The sequence below is a fragment of the Pelodiscus sinensis genome, chromosome 20, assembly GCF_049634645.1.
Source record: "Pelodiscus sinensis isolate JC-2024 chromosome 20, ASM4963464v1, whole genome shotgun sequence".
In the NCBI taxonomy this organism is placed as follows: Eukaryota; Metazoa; Chordata; order Testudines; family Trionychidae; genus Pelodiscus; species Pelodiscus sinensis.
Genome location: NC_134730.1, coordinates 21959995 through 21981185, shown reverse-complemented (window position 1 = coordinate 21981185; position 21191 = coordinate 21959995). Strand labels below are relative to the sequence as shown.

Below are 21191 nucleotides of genomic sequence, written 5' to 3'. Positions count from 1 at the left end.
GTGTCTTTCCCCTGCACTGGCAGCTGCCGCCAATTAATTAAAATGCATCTCTGACTGGAGCATTTTCAGCTATAATTTTTGCATGTTAACATACATAAGATTTATATGGGGGGGGAACATTCATTAATGCATAATGTGCATTTGGTCGCTTTACTGAAATTGGAAGTCAGCAATAGTTGTTTTTTTCTTATAGCTACTAGTCCATACCGATGTGAAATGTTCACAATCCTTGTGTTTTCATAAATCACTGTTACTCGCAGCATCAGATAACCCAGGTCAGCATTTCACCTTTTCCTATCAAAATGCAAATGAGGCCAGTATAGCAAAGAACACAAGATAATGCCATATCTCTGGGTAATAGTTTGGTGCCGGCTGCTGTCAGAGAAAACATGGTCGAAATACTGTTGAAATGGTACATTTTCACTTAGGGTACGTCTAGACTACATGCCTCTGGCGACAGAGGCATGTAGATTAGGCTACCCGACAGAGTAAAATGAAGTGGCGATTTAAATAATCGCCGCTTCATTTAAATTTACATGGGATGAGGCATACCTGGGTTGTCGACAACTCCCTTTGATGTCGGCAGGGGAGCGTCCAGACTATCGCGCTGAGCCGACAAACAGCTGATCAGCTGTTTGTCGGCTCAACGCGGCAGCCATGTAAATTTAAATGAAGCGGCGATTATTTAAATCGCCACTTCATTTTACTCTGTCGGGTAGCCTAATCTACATGCCTCTGTCGCCAGAGGCATGTAGTCTAGACGTACCCTTAGGGTATGTCTACACTACAACGTTAATTCGAACTAACTTAGTTCGAATTAGTTAATTCGAACTAAGCTAATTCGAACTAACGGATCCAGACTAAAAAATTAGTTCGAATTAGCGTTTTGCTAATTCGAACTAGCATGACCACATTAAGTGGACCCTGAACCGGGGTTAAGGATGGCCGGAAGCAGTGCTGGCAGGGCATCAGAGAAGAACTTAGAGCGTGGAGATGCTTTCTCAGGCTAGCCGAGGGCTGTGCTTAAAGGGTCCCGCCCCCACCCCGGACAAACAGTTCTCAGGGGTGCCCCGCTTGCAAAGCAGTCCTGGCTTGGATTGCCCGGACTACTCACACTGGGCACATCACACCACTCGGCCATCAGCCCGGCTGCACTTGCTGCAGGCTGCCATCTGGAGAGAGGGGGCAATTGGGGGGCTGCAGGAGAGCTTCCACCCCCAGAAGCCCGCAGAGCCAGCCCAGTCCTCCCCATTGGGCTCGTGCCCCATTCCTCCCTAACCTCCTTCCACTTACCCTTCCCTAGCCCCTCTTCTTGATGAACAAAATAAAAATAACGTGTCTTCCAAAATGGAATCTGTCTTTATTGAACAAAACTGGGGGAGACTGGGAAAAGGAGATGAGAGAGGCTGAGAGAGGGGAGGGCAACTAAAATGATCAGGGATTGGGAACAGGTCCCATATGAAGAGAGGCTAAAGAGACTGGGACTTTTCAGCTTAGAAAAGAGGAGACGGAGGGGGGACAGGATAGAGGTCTCTAAAAGCATGAGTGGGGTGGAGAGGGTGCATAGAGAAAAGTTCTTCATTAGTTCCCATAAAGAAGGACTAGAGGACACCAAAGGAAAGGAATGGGTAGCAGGCTTCAAACTAGTAACAGAAAGTTGTTCTTCACAAAGCAAAGAGTCAACCTGTGGAACTCCTTGCTGCAGGAGGCTGTGAAGGCTAGAACTAGAACAGAGTTTAAAGGGAAGTGAGATCAAGTCATGGAGGCTGGGTCCATGGCGTGGTATTAGCCAGGGGGTAGGAGTGGTGTCCCTGCCCAAGGTTTGTGGAAGGCTGGAGAGGGATTGCACGAGACAAATGGCTTGGTCACTGTCTTTGGTCCATCCCTTCCAGGGTCCCTAGAGTTGGCCGCTGTCGGCAGAAAGGCTACTGGGCTAGATGGACCTTTGGTCTGACCCAGGACGGCCATTGTAAGCTCAGGGCTCAGGGTCGGGGGTCTCACTGGACCCCCTTGATTCTCTTGCACACCTGCTCCTGGGTGGCCAGGCTGGCAGCTCTCCTGCCCTAGACAGCCACTTTCCTGTGCCTAGTGCGGAGATCGTGGACAAGGTCCACGATGTCTGCACTAGCCCAGGCGGGTGCCTGCCTCTTGCGGTCCCGGGCAAGCTCCCAGGAGCCACCAGCCTGGTCCCGGGAAGACGGGGAGGGCTGGGGGGCATCGGGTGGGTGGCTCGATCCGTGCCAGGTGCAGGGTCTGCTGGCTGGGTGCTGGCAGGCTTGCACCTGGCACGGGCACCGTAGCCAGCCCGTGCCCCTTTAAGGAGTCCGGGGCCGGGAGGGGGGCAGAAGAGTTTCCCTGGTGTTGGCCAGAGTGGCCACCAGGGAAACCTGGGGAGGGCTAGCCTCCCACTAGTTCAAATTAAGGGGCTACACAGCCCTTAATTCGAACTAGCTAGTTCGAACTAGGCTTAATCCTCGTAAAATGAGGTTTTCCTAGTTCGAACTAAGCGCTCCGTTAGTTCGAATTAAATTCGAACTAACGGAGCGCTAGTGTAGCGCCTATGAAAGTTAGTTCGAACTAACGTCTGTTAGTTTGAACTAACTTTGTAGTGTAGACATACCCTTTAATTCAGATGAAGAAATTGTCCTTTTACCATATCAATTTATGGTAACTGCAACTGCCAAGGAAATGCTGTTTGTTTATATTCTGTTTCAGAGCATGAGTGTCTTTTTCAGCTTACTGGTTTTCTTTCGTTTGTGGCTATGACGCTAATGGAAGAACTGTTATCTAAAACCATGTGATGAGCCTCAAAGCAAGGCAGTGGTATTAATGCACCAGCAGCCTAAGCGTGTCCTTTTTTATAGGCTTGACAGCAGAGTAGAGTTTTATGGAGAGATTTGAAGATGCATAATGAGTTAAATTGTAAAGTCTTTGTGGGCAGGCCTGTCTTTTTCTTGTCCATAAATAAGCTTCCTTGGCCCTAGGGAAATACAAATAATGCATAAGAATACCAAGGCATGTACTCTCTCATTCCCCTTTGCTGGCAAAGGAATTTCAGGATGTTTGTTCTATTTGAGGCATCCCAGTGGGTTAGATTTTACAGTAGATTTTATTGTAAATGTGTCAGATACATCCAAGAGTCTTTGTATGATCAGCAATGGAATATATAATGTCGCTGTGAATTCAATTAAGTAGGGAGGTGAATTCTCTTCTGAGGTTTTTTACTTAAAATCTTCCCATTTCCAGTTAGCCAAAGCAGGAAAGTGTGGTTTCAGGAGAGAAAGGGACCAATCATCCAACCACCTTGGGAGTGGCTTCTGGGAAAAGCTTCTGGAGGGTTGAGTTGCAAAGATAGAATGAAGGATTAAAATTCAAAACGATTGCACCTTCTTGGGAACAGAGGATTTCTTCTCTCCATAAGGGGAAGCCAGCATAAGATCAACTTCACTCTTACACATGGCTCTTCCGTTACTGTTGTGATTGCATTTTCCATACCGGGGTTCCAGTCCCATGCTGTCTGGATCTTGCAGGACCATCACCGCTTTCCTAACTCTCTCCTCCCTCCACCCCACTGCATTTATTTTTATGGAAAAGGCGTGGTAATCGTGATCCCCTGATACTTATTCAAGACCTGACTCGCTTTGCAGGAGGGGAAGGGTCATGATTCCCAGATTGACAATGAATGCATCACTGTAAAATAGTGATGTTCTTTTTATATCTTAGGAGATTTCGCTTTTTCTTTTTTTAAGTTTGTGCACATTGGACAAAGGGAGTATTTTTAAATGTATAAGTTCCATATTTGAGAACTGTGCATTGATTAAAATAATGTTATGCTTGGTGCAACCAATTCTGTCAGACTGGAGTAAAGTGATTATCCTGGTGGGATTTTCATTATTGTGCTGAGCTGAAATATACATATTTATGGCTGGACTGGTCTAATAACCTTGACATTGACAAATGCTGCAGTATTTCCTTGGCTGGTTACCAGAGACGGAGGGAGATGGATGTCAAAACCAGTATTAATAAAAAGGGATTCCAATAGATTGTACCACAAACTTCTGTCTTGGGCATAAAACAAAATCCCAAGAGTTAGAATACAGGCAGTAACTGAAAGGTTAATTCTGAGAATCTCAAAACAGTGTTGTTGTTTTTTAATATAAAAATCCCCAAACTTGTACCTGCCAGGAGTGTAGCAGAATGATAAATATTTTGAGTGCTGGAAAAGTGGGCTTTGACTGTTGGTTGTGGCAGAGATACATGTTCCTTTTCAAAGATGAATGTATTATTGTTGTAGTAGTAGTAGTAGTAGTAGTAATTGTATTCATATTGCACTTTTTACACAGAATTCACATGCTTTGTAGGAATCTTTGCACCTACCATTGTAAAGCAAAGACTAAATGTCGCAATAGAACTAACAGTACACAACAATTATAATGGCAAGAATTTAGGGAAGAAAGGGGTTACTTGAACTAATTAATTTTAAGTGGGTGTGACACTATAGTGAAGTAGGAAACTAACATATGCACAGAGGAATAGTGTTTCAGTACTACTGACTAGAGATGTTAGCGTGTAGTTGAATATTCATGTAACCACATCGAAAGATCTAGTGGTTATGAGACCATTTGATAGTCCCCAGAGGTGGAGCCGCCAGCCAGTGTGCTCCAATCACACTCCCGGGGAGGCCTCTGCCACCCCGCGCTGCTGCCTCTCCTATTACAGGTAGCAGGGCAGGGGTGCCAGGCAGGAGCTCGTCCATGAGGGGAGCTGGCTTAAAAACTGCAGAGACAGTAGCGTGCAAATCCAAGCTCCCCATAGATAGAGGCTGCTCCCGCCCCCTCCCGCGGACAGGGACTGCTACCGTGGAGTAGTGTTTGTCTGTCTGCAGGCTCATTGCTGACAGAGGCTGCTCCATGGGATGCAGAGCAACCTCTGTCCGCGGGGAGCTTGGATCCCCAGTGGACAGGAACTCAGACCTCCCCACTCGCCTGGAGGGGGGCAAGTGGGGGCAGGCAGATTTGTGGGGTTGGCACATGCGGGAAGCCACTTAAAAGCTGGCTCCTTGCACATATTGGCTCCGGCCTGCCCCCCTCACTCTCTATCAGAGGCAGTGGGGGAGATGGGGCAGGCAGATCCAGTACTTGTGGGGAGCCGGCTTAAAAACTGGCTCCCCACGGACACCAGCTCCCACCTTCCCCTCTCCCCCTCCCCGCTGCCTCTGAACCAGAGGCAGCAAAAGGAGGGAGTGCGTGTAGTTGCAAGGGGGAAGTGTGTGGAGTCAACAGGATTAACCAATAAGTGCAGGTTGATCAGTTTAATCATGTTGTCGTGTACACATTGACATCCCTACTGCTGACCCTGTGCCGTTTGCAGTCCAGTCACACTGACCAGATTATATCCCATGATAGAGTTTCAGCCCTTTAGAGGAGTCTTTCAGACTCTTATCTCATAGGGGTAAAGGTGTTTTTATTATGTGGGTGCACCATGTCCAGGACAAGAGGGCACCGTCGCAAATTGGGATCTTCGGGGCACTACCACACCTGAACAATAATGAGCTCTATCTGTTCTCTCAGCTTTTTATAAAACCCTATTTGATTTTTTTGATTTACAGATAAATTAGTGTTAATAACTTATCAGAGTTACCATAAAGGTTGGTGGGGGAAACAGTGGATAGGAACCTTCCCCTACTCCCATCCCACTGAGAAGGTGTTTTGAACTTGTTGTCTCTCTCCAAACTCCGCCACCCATATCTTTGTGAGGAAATAGATTGACAAGATTTGGCTACTGTAGGATTCAACAGACTAGTCTCCACCTCAAACTAGCTTGCCAAATTTTGTTTGATCATTTATGAAGAATTGCCTTTTTTTCCCCCCAGGCTGCCTCAGTACTCGGGGAGGAAGTTACATCTGAAACATTTAGTAGCTATTGCTGGTTAAAAAATAAAATAAAAATATATTTCCCTTGAAGTGAATATTGACTGTTTGACTTTTGTGACTCTAAAGTCAATAAACTGAGAACTGTCTCTACATATCTTGCATAACAGTCCTTCCCTGCCCCCACCAAAGTACTGCCTTTCTTTGCAGTCCAGAATTTTTCCTCATTACATTCCCAGTTAATGTTTGGTTCCAATTTGTTGTGTGAACCAGGCTACCAGATTCTCTGAGTGGTGGGCAGGTTAGCAAATTAACATAGCAGGTTACTCTTTTGCATTTCAGTTTTACCGTATCTATAAAGCCACAATAGAATTTAGCTAGTAATTCACGTGGAACCTACTTAATTAGGTGTTGCACTCTTTCAGAATCTTCTTGGGACCCCACAAGGTGCAATGGATGTAGCATTCAATAAGTTCTACATCATGATAGCCTCATATAGGTTTATTTTCCCCCATTCGTGGGAAAAGCATCATCACCTTTTTGTTTTCACAGTGTCAATAATACCTGGTAGTTTGGGACTATGATATATAAATAGTAGAAAATCCCATAATTTCAAGAAGTGAGTTGTAATTCTAAATGTGCAACCATATTTCCCAAAATAAAACCAATGGGGACATCTCATCTTAGATTTCAATGAGAGAAAGTTGAATAAGCATATAGAGTAGGATTTTTAAAAAGCAAGCAAGTTTCTTTCAGTGGGATTTTCTTTCCTTAGGTGCCCTTCTGAATCCCCTTTTTGATCCTACCTGTACCTCATTGATTTTTGAAGCATGCCTGGAGTGAGGAGGTACTGCATAGTTTTCTCAGTGTGGTGGGCACAAATTTACTGAGGTGTGATATCTAATTGGTATTCCGACTCCATTGATAAGGCCAGCACAAAAACAGCTTGAGTTCTTGTGTGAGTCTCTTACAGTATTTTAGGGGAATGAGGGACTATGATATTTCACACTGATTATGTCTGACTTGAGAATCTCCTGTTCTAAAGCTAGATTTGTTTTGAGAGATCGTATTCAAGAATGAGAACACTTAGCTATCCCGTAGCCCAGGGTACATGAGCAGTCACCGTCAGCGGACAAGTGTTTCTTGACCTTTACTGTAATCACAGACCCATGTTAAAATAGCAAAAATCTTCTGTTGGTTTCCCACGCCCCAGCACGTGATCATTGAGAAAGGGAAGTTTGTTGTGACTTCCCCAGATCTATTTGTGACACACACACACACACACCCATACCCCAGAAAACCAATGGGATAGACATTTTAGGAGGATTTTGCCCCCATATGGAACAGATTTGATATTTTGTTCATTGTGTAATTTCAGTTTACAAAATATCTCTACATATAGGCCCCTTGCAGGGAAAAACACTAATTGTGAAAAATATTCTGTCCTTGCATGTTAATTACCTTATAACAATACAACCATTACTCTGTGGCTGAAAACACTCTCTAATAGGGTTGGGATTTTTCCAGTACAGTGAGGTGCTTTTTTAAAAACATATTTTATGTATAAAGGCCAGTCTTTTTTCCTGGTTTAAATGTTAAAAGTGTTCTTTGAAGTAGCAACATTGATTTTAAATAGACCCCCTGAGAACTTACTGGTGAGTGGAAAATACATTGAGAGTATCAAATCTGTCAACCACTATTAACAGGATGTAGGTGGCCCCAAGTGTATTTTATAAGGCCTGAGATATGTGATGATTGCAAAATAATCGTAAAATTAAGTATGCGTGTTGGTAGCCCCTTTCATCTTGGAATCTCAGTGTTGTACTCACAGTAACTTCATTATGCCTACCTACAGAGAAGGAAGTAGGTACATAAAACACAAATTACATAGGGCAGATTATAGAAAGTAAGGGAATAGAATCCCAGAGTTATAATTTTCCCTCTAATCCCACTAGCCTTTTTCCTAACTTAAACCAAATGATTTACATGTTTCCCGACAATTTAAAAGCTGGTCTTTAAAATTCCTCTCCATTTAATTAGTGGTTAGTATTAATGGCAGTTACTATGGAGTAAAAAATATACACTGTATTCTAAAAATTAGTTTTCTACAGTAAAATTAAGATACAAATGCTGTAATTTAGATGTTTCCTACTTATTTCAGCTACTAACTCATGAGGAGTGTATTCTAGAGAGTTACTTATTTTGAATTTCTTTGCTAAGAGAGAGACTGCTAACTTCAAGATCATGTCCTGTTATTACCCCGGTAAAGACAATAATTTTCAGATGGGTTCTGTAGTCTTTGTTTAGTGGCTAACCTAGCCCTGTTTTGTTGAACTGATAATTCAGTGTTTTCCTTACAGATTGCCGGTTTAATTCCTTTTCCAGAGTGATGAAATTCTAGGGTGAGATCTCCACTAGCCAGCAATTTGTTTCACAGAGAATGAACAATACATAGTAGCAGGAAAAGGAGACTAGCTTAATGGTGAAAGGATAGTATTTCATTCTCTGATTATTTCAGTGTAATAGAACGATGGTTTCATGGTCAACTAGACCTGCCCCCACACTAAATAAGAGAGACCTGTATTCTAGAAGAAATATCCATGAATGTTTCAAAACATTACCCGTCCCCTTTTTTCCAATATAGGTAATCTCGTCAGAATTTTTAGATATCCGTAATAGTAAAGGTACAAACAACTGACGTTAAACTGAAATGGTATTTAGACCTGAGAACTGTGTCTGGATGTTCAAATAAATGTTTAAAATAAATTAGCACTGCCCTTTGAAGAAGTGTCTCATCTTAGAAAATACTCTACAGTATGAGTTGGGTTTGTACTTCCACCAGACTTTTATAATGTCAGGACTCAATATGCACTTGTCGAAGGTATGAATTGAGCTCTGTAGGTGCAAAATACTTGAAATTGTCATTAGCCTGAACAGCAGAAAGCTCTTTTCTGTTGGCTTACCTGATTTCCTGATTGCAGACTAAGAACATGAGAACTGTGTAGTGTGGTGAAACAAAACTGAGATTTTCAGGGGTCTTGCTCATATTTTAGTGGGTTTTGCCTGATTTAGAATGGGATTTTAAAACTGTACTCTGAATTGTTGATACTCTCTGAATGAATAGCAGATGATTTGCTGCTTTAACATAAATCACTCAGTAAAATCATTATGGTTTCCTGTGTAGCATTACTCTTCCTGTTTCATTGTTTTCAAAAGTACATCCTGAATCTTTGATGGGCCAGATTTACAAAGGTATCTAGATGGCTAAAGGAGCAAATAAGCACCTAGTGGTGTTTTCAAAGGCACTTAACTCTCATTTGGGAGTCAGGCATCTCTCCTACTCTAGGTGCTTTGGTAAATCCTTCTAGGTGCCAGTTTGCACCTTTACATGCTTAAATGCCTTTGTAGATTTGGCCCTACGGTTCTAACTCAAGGATCTGGATCCTGAGCTGAAATGTGCATAAATCTGAGTGGGTTTTGGCCTCAGTAAGGATGACAGAATTGGGTTCTCTGTGTATTTCAGTGACACATTGTTTGTCTTGTTTATTTGATTCATCTCTGAACTTTAACACCGATACTTTTATTTTCCTTATTACGCAGATTATTGCTTATCAGCCCTATGGAAAATCAGTAGATTGGTGGGCCTATGGTGTGCTGTTATATGAGATGCTAGCTGGTCAGGTAAGAATTATGACGCTGTTATTCTTCAACATCTCACAGGAAGAACTTTACAAGGCAGAGCTCAATAAATGGAAGAAGTATTGTGCACTTGTGAGAGAGCCACTGGAAACATCATAGCCGAGTTTTTAGATATTCTTCGTGGCAGTTAAATCACCGAATCATGATGGCGTTGTTTAATTATGTACCTGGGGGCAAAGCACAGTTAATTACAGAATAGTTTCTCTACCCATTTAATGGGATTCCCATCACCAAATCACAAAACTGAAAAAGCAAGTCCTGATTGTAAAGTTTAATTGAGGGTAACAAACCAGCTCTCAAGATAAACTCTTGATGTGGGGAAGATTTATGCAAATGACTCTCCCTGAGAAAAAGAGCTGGAGCTATCACAGAATTTCCTACATTTACAGGGTTTAGCCATCCTATGTTATTCCTTCCCATGCTAAATCCCAGTAGATTTCTTGACTTTTTGAGTAATAACTGAACACTGCTGTTCCTGTATTCTTTTCTTTTCGATTTCTTTAAAAGATCACCATGTGTCTGGTCCGTGGTCAACTACAATTACTTGCAGATTGTTCTGTTGCCTCCACATCTTTGTATTTTATGACAGAAAAAAGTGTGTGAGAACCTACTTAAACATCTGATGTTCTATATATGAGGTCTGTGGGTTGATCTATAATTTTGAGTCTACATGTAAACACCCATCAATATTACTTACCATATTCAGAATTAAACTGGAGAATGTGGAAATGTAGCATCCAGCTGTGTCCGATTAATGTTGGGAAATCCCAGCTGCTTGTTTCCTTATTCTTGAGGAAGTCTGATATGCTTGTGTACTTACTAAGTCTTAAGTCATTTAGAGAGTATTATCTTATTAGGATTTTCTGCATTTGCAGTAAGTGCTAAGTAATTTTTCCAGGGCTTCTTGGAAGATGTGGATTTGTCTGCAGATAAATGCATCAGCATTTGCTTTAATTATAAGTGCTTTGACTATGTCTACAAAAACATAAGATCAGGCTCAGCAATCTTTAGATACTTTATCTGTTTGCTCTTGGCTCTTTGTACAATACCTTATAACCAAGTGGTGTTTTCTTTTTTGGAGTGTTGTGTTTGGGTGATGTTCATTAGAGCCCTGTGCAGATACAAAATTTTTATCCACCTCTGTAAGTGCAAAAATAAGCCGCGGATATCCTCATTGACATCCACGTATGTGGATACCAGCAGATATAAAGCAGATATCTACAAATTTGTAGGGTTTTAGATACAAAATTTGTATCCACATCGGCATCCATAGCTGTAAAAATGAGCTGCGAATATCCGTGGGTTTGCAGGGCACTACTATTCATCCCTGTGCAGAGGGCCATTAGAAGGCCGAGGCAACACTGATGTCCCACTAAAATTCTTAGTTCAGAGCAGCGGCAGATTTGGGGCAGGGCGAGCAGGGCGATTGCTCCGAGCCCCACACTTGCAGAAGCCCCGCGGCACTCTCCTCCACCCCTAGTTCAGAGTTTAGGTGGGATTTAAGCTCCCCCCCCTTGGATCTGGTGCAGGTTTTCTTCAGCCTCACATCTTATTTAAACACAAATGTAGTCCATGCTTGTGACACACTCTTCCCCTCACAGAAACACTATTTAGCCAGAAATCAAATGGCAGCATCAAAGGAATTACATGACACTTTCAAAGCCAATGGTCCAAAACATTGACCAATTAGATTGTTTTAGATTGGCTATAACAAGGTAATTTTAAAAGGATTTAATTAAAAATAAACAAACCGTTAGAGAGCCTGAACTGTCAAGTATATTGTAAAATGTAAAACTCCTCAATAATATACCTGCTTTTCAGTATATACATAGCATTAATAGGGAATTAAAATTAACACTGCATCATTTTACCTTCTCAATTATTTTCTTTGAACAGCCTCCATTTGATGGGGAGGATGAAGATGAACTCTTCCAGTCTATAATGGAGCATAATGTTTCCTATCCTAAATCGCTGTCCAAAGAAGCTGTTTCTATCTGCAAAGGGGTAAGCAAGTTGCTGCTATATCATGGGGTCCTTACTCTACAGAGTGTGTTCAAGAACCAAAGTTTGTGGTATTTGACTGAGTTATACCACTAGGCTTTTCCAAATATAAACCCTGGCAGCATGGACAATAACTTGCCTCCTCTAACCTTGCGAAAAGTCATGGCTGCAAAAGTTTCAACTCTTTCCTGCAGTGCATATTGGTTTTGTGGTAGGAAACATTTGAGAATCAGTTGCAGCCAAATACAGAGCAGAAGTTACAAATGTAGGGTGTATAAAGCCTTTCCCACCTCTTAAATTGTCTTCATTGAGTGTCAGATCATGCAAGGTGGCAAATTATCTCCATTCTGATGCCAAAAGGAGTTGATGGTACACAGCAGTCTGCAGGAGAGACACAACAGCAGGGGCCTGTGTGCTTGACCAGATAGGAAGAACTGAAGGAAATAATAAGAGGGACAAGGTGGGTGGGATCATATCTCTTATTAGACCAATTTACCCAGAGCCGTACAGCTCAAAAGCTTGTCTCGTTCACCAGCACAAGTTGGTCCAGGAAAAGAAACTATTTTGCTTGCCTTATCTTTCTGATATCCTGGAATCAACATGGCAACAACATCGCTGCAAACAATAATGGATTAACAGGAGTCATTTTAGATTTTACATAGATTTTTGTCCAACCTAAAACTTCCAGCAAATGGTGAAGAAATTCTGATCGAGGTCCAAAATTTGCGGCTTAAGTCTATCTCTGATTTTAATATTCTTTTTGGGAGAGCGTTGATGTGACTGCAGAGCGTGAGCTAGGAAAAAGTTTGTGTTTACTTTTTCCTGACTCATACCCTGAAGCACCTCATTTCTGAAGCTCTTCTGGAATGAGAATTTTAAATCTCTATCACTTCTTCACCTGGATGAAAATGTGGTGCATTTGAACAGACAATGAATTTGGCAACCACTTCCCCCGTGCAGAGTGTCCTTTGTAACTGCATATGTAGAATTATAGATGACTCAGATTTTTTCTTAAAAGATGCAGTGATTGAGAACATGAAAAGATATTTCGTTTATCACAATGAATCCAAAACCATTGCAACATAAGCGGAGACTTGACATAAATGTCTGTATCTCAGTATTGAAATTAATAACCCTCCTTGTGCCACAGGTTCAAGTCCTATTGGGGTCAAGTCAGATCTTCCTCATTAAAAAATACTACATTATTCTATGGGAATCACCCAGACTGTTTTCTCAAGATGCAGTGTTTGCCATTCATTACTGTGGAATTCTCTTGTTCCTGTACATGAAGGAACATGTGCTGTATGCAGAAAAAAATGTGTACAACTACAGGATTGATGGAGTATTTTGACTGAGGTCCTGCATCCTGTGTGGAGATAAGAAAAATCCTATTCTTCCTAAAAGGCAAAGTTTGTCATAGTGTCCTTAGCCAAACTTTGCTTTTTCTCCCATGTGCTTCGCATTGCCCTTTATGTGAATTATTGACACTCCGAGTCCTAGAAGTGGCTGCATTTCAGAATATCTTTTCTAACGCATTTTGCAATCCTCAGGATAAAGGATAAGAACGTAAGAACAGCCAGACTGGGTCAGACCAAAGGTCCATCTAGCCCAGTGTCCTGTCTTCCAACAGTGGCCAAGGCCAGGTACCCCCAGAAGGAATGAACAGAACCAGGGAATCATCAAGTGGTCCATCCCCTGTTACCCATGCCCAGCTTCTGACAAACAGAGGCTAGGGACACCGCTCCTATCCATCCTGGCTAATAGCCATTAATGGACATGTCCTCTTCTGAATTTATCTAGCTAGAATGCTACATAAGTGTCACAAAGCTAATCATGTTTGTAGGGAAACTGTTCAGATAATTATCCATGGAGCCAAAAGTCTAATCTCCTTTTTTACATTACAGAGAACACTTCACGTTGTTAAAATATTTTTAAAAGCTGCTTTTTCTTTTCACTGTTTAATCTTCTTGTTTACATTTGGGATTTCTCGCCAATGGAAATGGATTAGAAAGCTTCTCTGTTTCTTACATCGATTTTCCTGTTCTCCTGTATTAGCAAAAGTGACACAATGTTTGGGTTGCAACCACCAAGGAAAATTTGTGTTTGTGTTTACATTATAATTTTTTAAATATGTATGTGTTGAAGGTTTAGCTAAGAACTAAGAATTTAGTTCTTGATCTGGCTGGATATCCTTTTTCCAGCCATCCTGTTTAAATAATAAATAAAATGCAGCATTGATTTTTTTTGTGTTTCATCTCAATTGAGATTGAAGATTACTCAGCTGTGATGTGAAGCTATACAACCAAAACCCTTAGTTCTCTGAGAGCCTTAAACCTTTTACTAAAATGATTAATCTAGACCACAAGATCACTGTACAACCTGGATTTTGCATCTCTCAGTGCCCATTGTTTGCTAACACTGAAGTGTGTTTTAGTCTCAAGAATGCGAAGATATTATCACGAATGTTCCTCAACAGTCATACATAGCTGCACTTATGCTCACTTAGCTATCTAGATTTTTCATTATTAGCAGATTGAGTAGACCTCTCCCACCAAGACAATCTTAATACCGCTGACATATGTAAAAGTAGAATTTGCATCCAACTAAGTACAGGTACTTACCTCATAATGTATTTAATTAAAGGGTCCTATCAGTTTATAAGGGTATGTCTACACTACCCCGCTAGTTCGAACTAGCGGGGTAATGTAGGCATACCGCACTTGCAAATGAAGCCCGGGATTTGAATTTCCCGGGCTTCATTTGCATAAGCGGGGAGCCGCCATTTTTAAAACCCCGCTGGTTCAAACCCCGTGCAGCGCGGCTACACGGGGCTCGAACTAGGTAGTTCGGACTAGGCTTCCTATTCCGAACTACCGGTACACCGTGGAACGAGGTGTACCGGTAGTTCGGAATAGGAAGCCTAGTCCGAACTACCTAGTTCGCGCTGCACAGGGTTCGAACCAGCGGGGTTTTAAAAATGGCGGCTCCCCGCTTATGCAAATGAAGCCCGGGAAATTCAAATCCCGGGCTTCATTTGCAAGTGCGGTATGCCTACATTATCCTCCTAGTTCGAACTAGGAGGGTAGTGTAGACATACCCTAAGAGACAAAAACAGTTTTCCTAAATCTCAACAGTTTGGAACTTCTGTCCATAATGGACAGATATTTTTGTTGCAAAAGATACTTTCTGTGCATCTGGTACTCTGAAGAACAGCGAGTACAGAGCATTGTGGGAAGGGTGTCAAGAACAGAAATGACTTTGAGGAGTTAGATTTAATTTCCTACTAACATCTCTCAAATCCATATACGTTTATTGAATAGAGCATCATTGAAGGTGAACATTTTTTTGCTGTCCCTCTGGAACATTTCTATGATTGAAATGACCCAAAGAGACATGATCTGTCCTTCCATGCCCTTCTAAAATCCCTTTCTCACACACATGTGGTCTACAACAAGCCAGCAGCCGTTTCGTACATGCCAACCAGAGAGTAGAATTCCAAATACTACCTTCAGGTGCAGATAGTGCTGCTAGAGTACTTAGTTTTGTGACAGAGAATATTATTTAGCCTCAACTGACCAAAACCAAAGAATCCTGCTTGCTCTTGCACTCAAATCTGGTTGGCAAGTATTCCAGTTATACACAAGTCTTTGTTTTTGGCGAGGTTTATTAGTAGTACATTCCATGCTAAAATGATACAATCATAAGCAACACTTTCTGATGTCACCAGCTGTCAAATTGTCCATTTTAGGAAAGTTAACAGAAATGGCAAACAGCTGTTGTTTTAAGCTTGAAGAACAAGGTGTTTCAAACTTGATGTGCATTCTCTTTTCTTCAGTCCCTTTCGTTTCCCGTTTTGAATTATCTCATTAACAAAAAGTATGATACAATGATCATCTAAGCACATGGACTTGTTTAACTAGGTGAACAAAGATGTCTGAACATCTTTTTCAACAATGGGTGCCAAGAAATGGAATCCTAAATTTCTATTTACCATCAGCATTTTCCCGAAAAGAAGACTAATTTTAGCACCCAAAATTTACTCACTTAAATTAGTGTTTATTGATGTATAAGGGGCTTCTGGATGCACAAGATATTTTAAAATCAAGCTACTTGTTTAGCTGCCTACTATACAAACTTAGGAGCCTGAATTTAGGCTCTATTTTTTAAAATGCTGGTTATGCATATGTTGCTATTAATTATATTAATGTATACAGTTAAATAATTAAAAGGTGTTTTATTGCAGTAATGATCACAGTTGTCTCTTTCATTATATTTTCCATTCTAGAGATGAGAAATATAGCAAATATTACAGTACTATTAAATAATGTTCATTTATTAATGGCACCCACTGTACAAGAATAAAGAGAGATTTCAGAACTCCTCATAATTTTGGAACCCTTCATTGAGGGCTACATTCCTTTGTTACCAGTGCTGAGACTCGTTGACAGCCCATTTCCGTTGAGGACCTTGCTAATTGGGGTACACATTACTGTTCCGAGGTGTGCATTATTGCTCCTTTTTCTGAGTGTGGTTTCTTTGTGCAGTTGGAATTAATATTGATAAAGTTGGCATTAAGGATGAAAGAGAAGAAGCACACATTAGTTATGGTCAGGAGGCTGCCAAAAGATGACAGGTGCTAATGACATATCCAGAGCACACCAAGACAAATTATAGGAAACTTGTACTTTGACTGTTTCAGTGTAATGGAATTCATCAGGTTTAACTGATTGCTTAAGCCAAGTACAGCCTCTTCTGGATATGTGCAAGACTAGATTGTAATAAGGGCTGGATTCAGACATAAGAATACAGCTGTAATTTCATTGTGCCCTCCTGTAGAATGCCTGAATTTATTCCTGTATTGATAACCTTTGTGTAACAAAAGAGGAAATTAAGGTTTAGAGTATGACCTTTAATTTTAGTGCCTAGAGGCAAGCTCTAGCTTTGAAATAAAGAAATGAACACTTTAAAAATAAAGTTTAGCTTTTCGCAAGGATTTTATTTCTGAGCTGCATCCCGACAGGAGACACACTATAACAATTGCACCTGTGGACAATCTGTTGCTTTTTCATGTCAACAGTCATTTAATCATTTGGTGCTTTATTGATTTATAGTTAATGACAAAGCACCCAGCAAAAAGGCTTGGCTGCGGCACGGAGGGGGAGCGAGATGTCAGGGAGCATGCATTCTTCAGAAGAATCGACTGGGAAAAACTGGAGAACAGGGAGATTCAACCACCATTCAAGCCTAAAGTGGTGAGTGAAATGCAGAAGGTCTCCCTATTAAAATGCACTGTTTGCAGTCAAGCCTTTCTGTGGTTTGAGGCTACTGCTAACTGGATGTTATTGCAAGATAGCTGTCTCCCAATAAAAGAGGTATATGGACCAATAAATCTCATTTCTTAAATCAAGCACTTTGATTATGACTGACTTCCATGCAATGCTACTAATATTACTCCATGCTCTCAATAAACCACCATAGGGAACCTGTCATCAAAAATGCCACAAAATTATTGCTAAGTTCCTAATTCAAGTTGAACCTCTCTAGTCCAGCGCTCTTGGGACCTGACAAGTACTGAACCAGAGAATTTGCTGAACCACAGGATGTCAGTATTGTCCAGAGGCATTACCAACACTTCCACTCCTTATTGGGCTCTTAGAAGACATTTAGGGGTAAATTAGAGCTAAATAACAGCACAGAACACTTAATCAGAGGGGTAGCCATGTAAGTCTGAATCTGCATAAACAACAAGAAGTCCTATGGCACCTTATAGACTAACAGATTTATTGGAGCATAAGCTTTCGTGGGCAAAGACCCACTTCGTCACATGCATCTAACAAAGTGGGTCTTTGCCCATTGAAGCTTATGCTCCAATAAATCTGATAGGACTTCTCATTAGCACAGAACACTGAGAGCCAGGACTGGTGGCTGTAAACAAACTTTATGGGACCACAGGAAACTTGGCCATCCTTAGGATAAATGGACATCTGACTAACTAAAATCATGCCGGACCATAGATGTTGCCAGGCTAGAGAGGTTCAACCTGTAGGAAGTCTCTGATACAGCTGTGCTATGTGAAAACACAGTTGACTAAATGGCAGTAAATTTGCATATATTTTTGTATAATAAAATCCCAGTATCCTTAAAGCTTTCTATGCTTGGCTGGAGTGTTGTGACCTATTCTTTTAGATGCAGGTCTTGACACCATTATCCAGGTGTTTGCAGCTTAGAACATTACTATAATGTTAGTTATATCTCAGCACCACTCAAAAACCTCATCTATCACACCATTTAGTGTCCTGCCTACTTCTCATGGGATATCTCACAAAGAGCACCTAATACAAAGGAGAAGATAAGTTAAATCTGAGAGAGAAAAAGGCCACAACTGCCAGAGACCACTGGAAAATATCTTACCCCCAGTAGCTCTCCTTTATGGCACTTTGTTTCTGTTTAGTAGTATAACAAGATTAAAGCAATCTACATAATCATCCTCCATGCAAATGAATGCGACGCACATGAAGTGTGGTATAATTGTTTTATCAGCGTGAGTCTGCTACTCATTACTCAGGACTGTTGAAAACTGTTTTGGAAAAGTTTTTTCTTTTTAATGTTCTAATAACTGTAGAGGGCTCAGAGGAGTAGAACAATCCTAATAAATTAGTTAAGGTTAAAACTTTTCTATAAGGCTGTGTCTAGACTGGCCAGTTTTTCCGGAAAATCAGCCGCTTTTCCGGAAAAACTTGCCAGCTGTCTACACTGGCCGCTTGAATTTCCGCAAAAGCACTGACTTCCTACTGTAGGAAATCAGTGCTTTTTGCGGAAAAACTATGCTGCTCCCGTTCGGGCAAAAGTCCCTTTTGCGCAAAACTTTTGTGCAAAAGGGCCAGTGTAGGCAGCTGTGATTTGTTTTGGGCAAAAAAGCCCCAATTGCGAAAATGGCGATCGGGGCTTTTTTGCGCAAAAGCGCGTCTAGATTGGCACAGATGCTTTTCCGCAAAAAGTGCTTTGTGGAAAAGCGTCCGTGCCAATCTAGACGCTCTGTTCTGAAAATGCTTTTAATGGAAAACTTCTCCATTAAAAGCATTTCTGGAAAATCATGCCAGTCTAGACGTAGCCTAAGTGATTGAATAGCTTGCCTATACTGTGAGATCTCATATATGGACTGATTTCATCTCTGGAGATAAATGCTATGTGTTTCATTTGAATGAACCATTTCTAATAATACAAAAATCATCAGTTCTTGCTCTGCTAGGGCATTATGTGGAACTGAATATTGTTGCTCATGGAGCAGTGTTCTATAGTTAGGTGTCCAGGAGGTTGGATGGAGGATGGTATAGACTCTTTTATGAAAAAGAAGGGTAAATTTGCCATACGTTCAGGGTACTGGACTTGATCGCTAGAAGTCCCTACCAGTTCTGTGATTTCTCTAGCGGGTTGATGGCAGCTGTTTGAAGCCTTTCAGAGGTTTGGACTGTGATAGTAAATATCATTAAAGGAGAGCTAGTGAACAGAGAGGGCACGTACTATCGTTGAGAGTCATAAGCATGCTTTAACTTCAACAGGAGGCGTGCTTGCATGTCAAGAGAACTACATATAGTGAATTAGTGAAAGTCAGATTTATCATAAAAAGTGAACGTCAGACACGCAATGAATTTTGTAAGTAAGTAGGAAAATGCATGTGGTTCTATTAATGCCCATTGGTAGTTGTCTAGCCTGACAGACAGCCAAGTAATTGCTCTTTTCCAGAAACAAATTATGCACATTTTTCTTCACATAATGTTTGCATCAAAATTAAAGCTAATAATAAACCGTATCTCCATTAGTATCTGTATGTCTGATCCTCCAAGGAGCTGAATGTGTTGAACTCCCACTGATGTTAAGGAAAATAATCTCAGCACTTTACACGATCTAAACCCAAGTTTTACCATATGAAAACTTATTAAAGGGTGTAAAGTACTAATAGTCTGAAATACAATCTAATTCCAGTGTGTCACATTTAATTTCAGAAAACTATGTCACAGCACCTATTTATATTATAATGGGGGATTAATCACCAGCTATGGTGTTACTTGGCTTATTTTATTTATACAGGTTTCTGTTAAAGCATACCAAGCCAAATCTAGTATTACTTTGGTTGCTTTACTTTCTCACACAATCATTTTAAATGCAAGTCTTGTGTCTCTTGTGATTGGTTTACAACATATCCTAGTAATTAATTCTATTTATATTGATTTTAAGGTAAAAATATCTTCAGAAGAGCCCATTGGTATTTTTACAGTTGGATTTAATTAAATAATTTTGCAGAAAATCTTACTGGGTGTAAGTGGCTCATGTAACTGAAATAGGGATTCTGTTCCCTGAGGCCCAGTCCTGCAACTTTTACATGTTGAAGTAGTTCTTTCTCATATCAATAGTCCTATAAGGGACTAACCAGGAGAAAATGGATTTGCAGGATAGGATATTTGTTGCTGATGATACAGATTCTTGTTGTACTTTCCTATCATGCTGTAATTTTACACATGGTGTAACTCTCAGAAAAAATTGTTCCTGCTTTTATATAGTTGTACTGCAATATTACATGGTTTTTTTTAAATTCCCTAAAACTTTTTGTTTTGACACACATGTGATTTATTAGAGAAGTATAATAAATCTGAAATGGCTATAGAATAAACTAGCTACTGTTCCCTGGCTACCTGAGATTTAGATATCAGAGGGGTAGCCGTGTTAGTCTGAATCTGCAAAAGCAGTGAGGAATCCTGTGGCACCTTATAGACTAACGGAAGTTAGTCTATAAGCTTTCGTGGGCTTATTTTCCAACACTTCGGTTAGTCTATAAGGTGCCACAGGACTCCTCGCCGCTTCTGAGATTTAGATGTAATTGTGCCTTTTGCAGCTCCTGGAAGTATATTTTTAATTAATAAGATACTAAATATTACTTGTGTCTCTTCATTTATCAAGGAAAGTCATCAGACAATGGGTAATATTTTCAAAGGCATCTAAGTCCCATTTTTCAAATTGATATATGCACTTAGGAGTCTATGTATCATTGAATTTCAATTCGACTTAGCCAATGAGTACCTGAGTCACTTTTGAAAATTTCATTCAGTCTCTCCTACTACTGAATGTCACTCATATTTTATGTGCTCTGAATTGTAATAAAATAATTAATGTTAGATTTTCAGTGTGGAAATACCTAAACAATCCTTTTTCTAGTAGACAATGAATGAGGTTCATATAAATTGACTGAAGTCTGAGCCATTTATATTGCTTGCACTGAAAATAATATACCAAGAAATCTGTTATGCTGGTTTTGCTCAGGGAATAGCATCATATTTAATGCATATGTTACTCAGGCAATATCCTTATCTTAATTACATGTCCATGAGGGTTTCACATATTCTTCAAGAGGCGAAACAGATTCTTTGGTTAAAAGTGATATTTGGCCTTTGATAGTATAATTGCGTAAGTCCTGACACACAAACTACATCATCTGTATGAAAGTTATACCAGTCAAATATCAATCTGTTAATGAACACCTCACACAATTAAGCAGAAAAAACTAAAAATTGCATCCATTTTGCTTATCCTTGCAATTTGAAATATCACAGTGTTAGACATGCTACT

At 40.6% G+C, this 21191-nt stretch overlaps 1 protein-coding gene across 2 annotated transcripts in view; it reads left to right on the top strand.

The window, feature by feature from the left end:
• Positions 1-21191, top strand: part of PRKCA (protein kinase C alpha) — a 359001-nt gene that overhangs the window by 323369 nt on the left and 14441 nt on the right. For both annotated transcript variants that reach the window (XM_075903949.1, XM_075903950.1), the window contains exons 14-16: positions 9471-9551; positions 11466-11573; positions 16682-16822. In XM_075903949.1, the coding sequence (XP_075760064.1) occupies positions 9471-9551; positions 11466-11573; positions 16682-16822 (330 nt within the window). The remainder of the gene's footprint in view (positions 1-9470; positions 9552-11465; positions 11574-16681; positions 16823-21191) is intronic.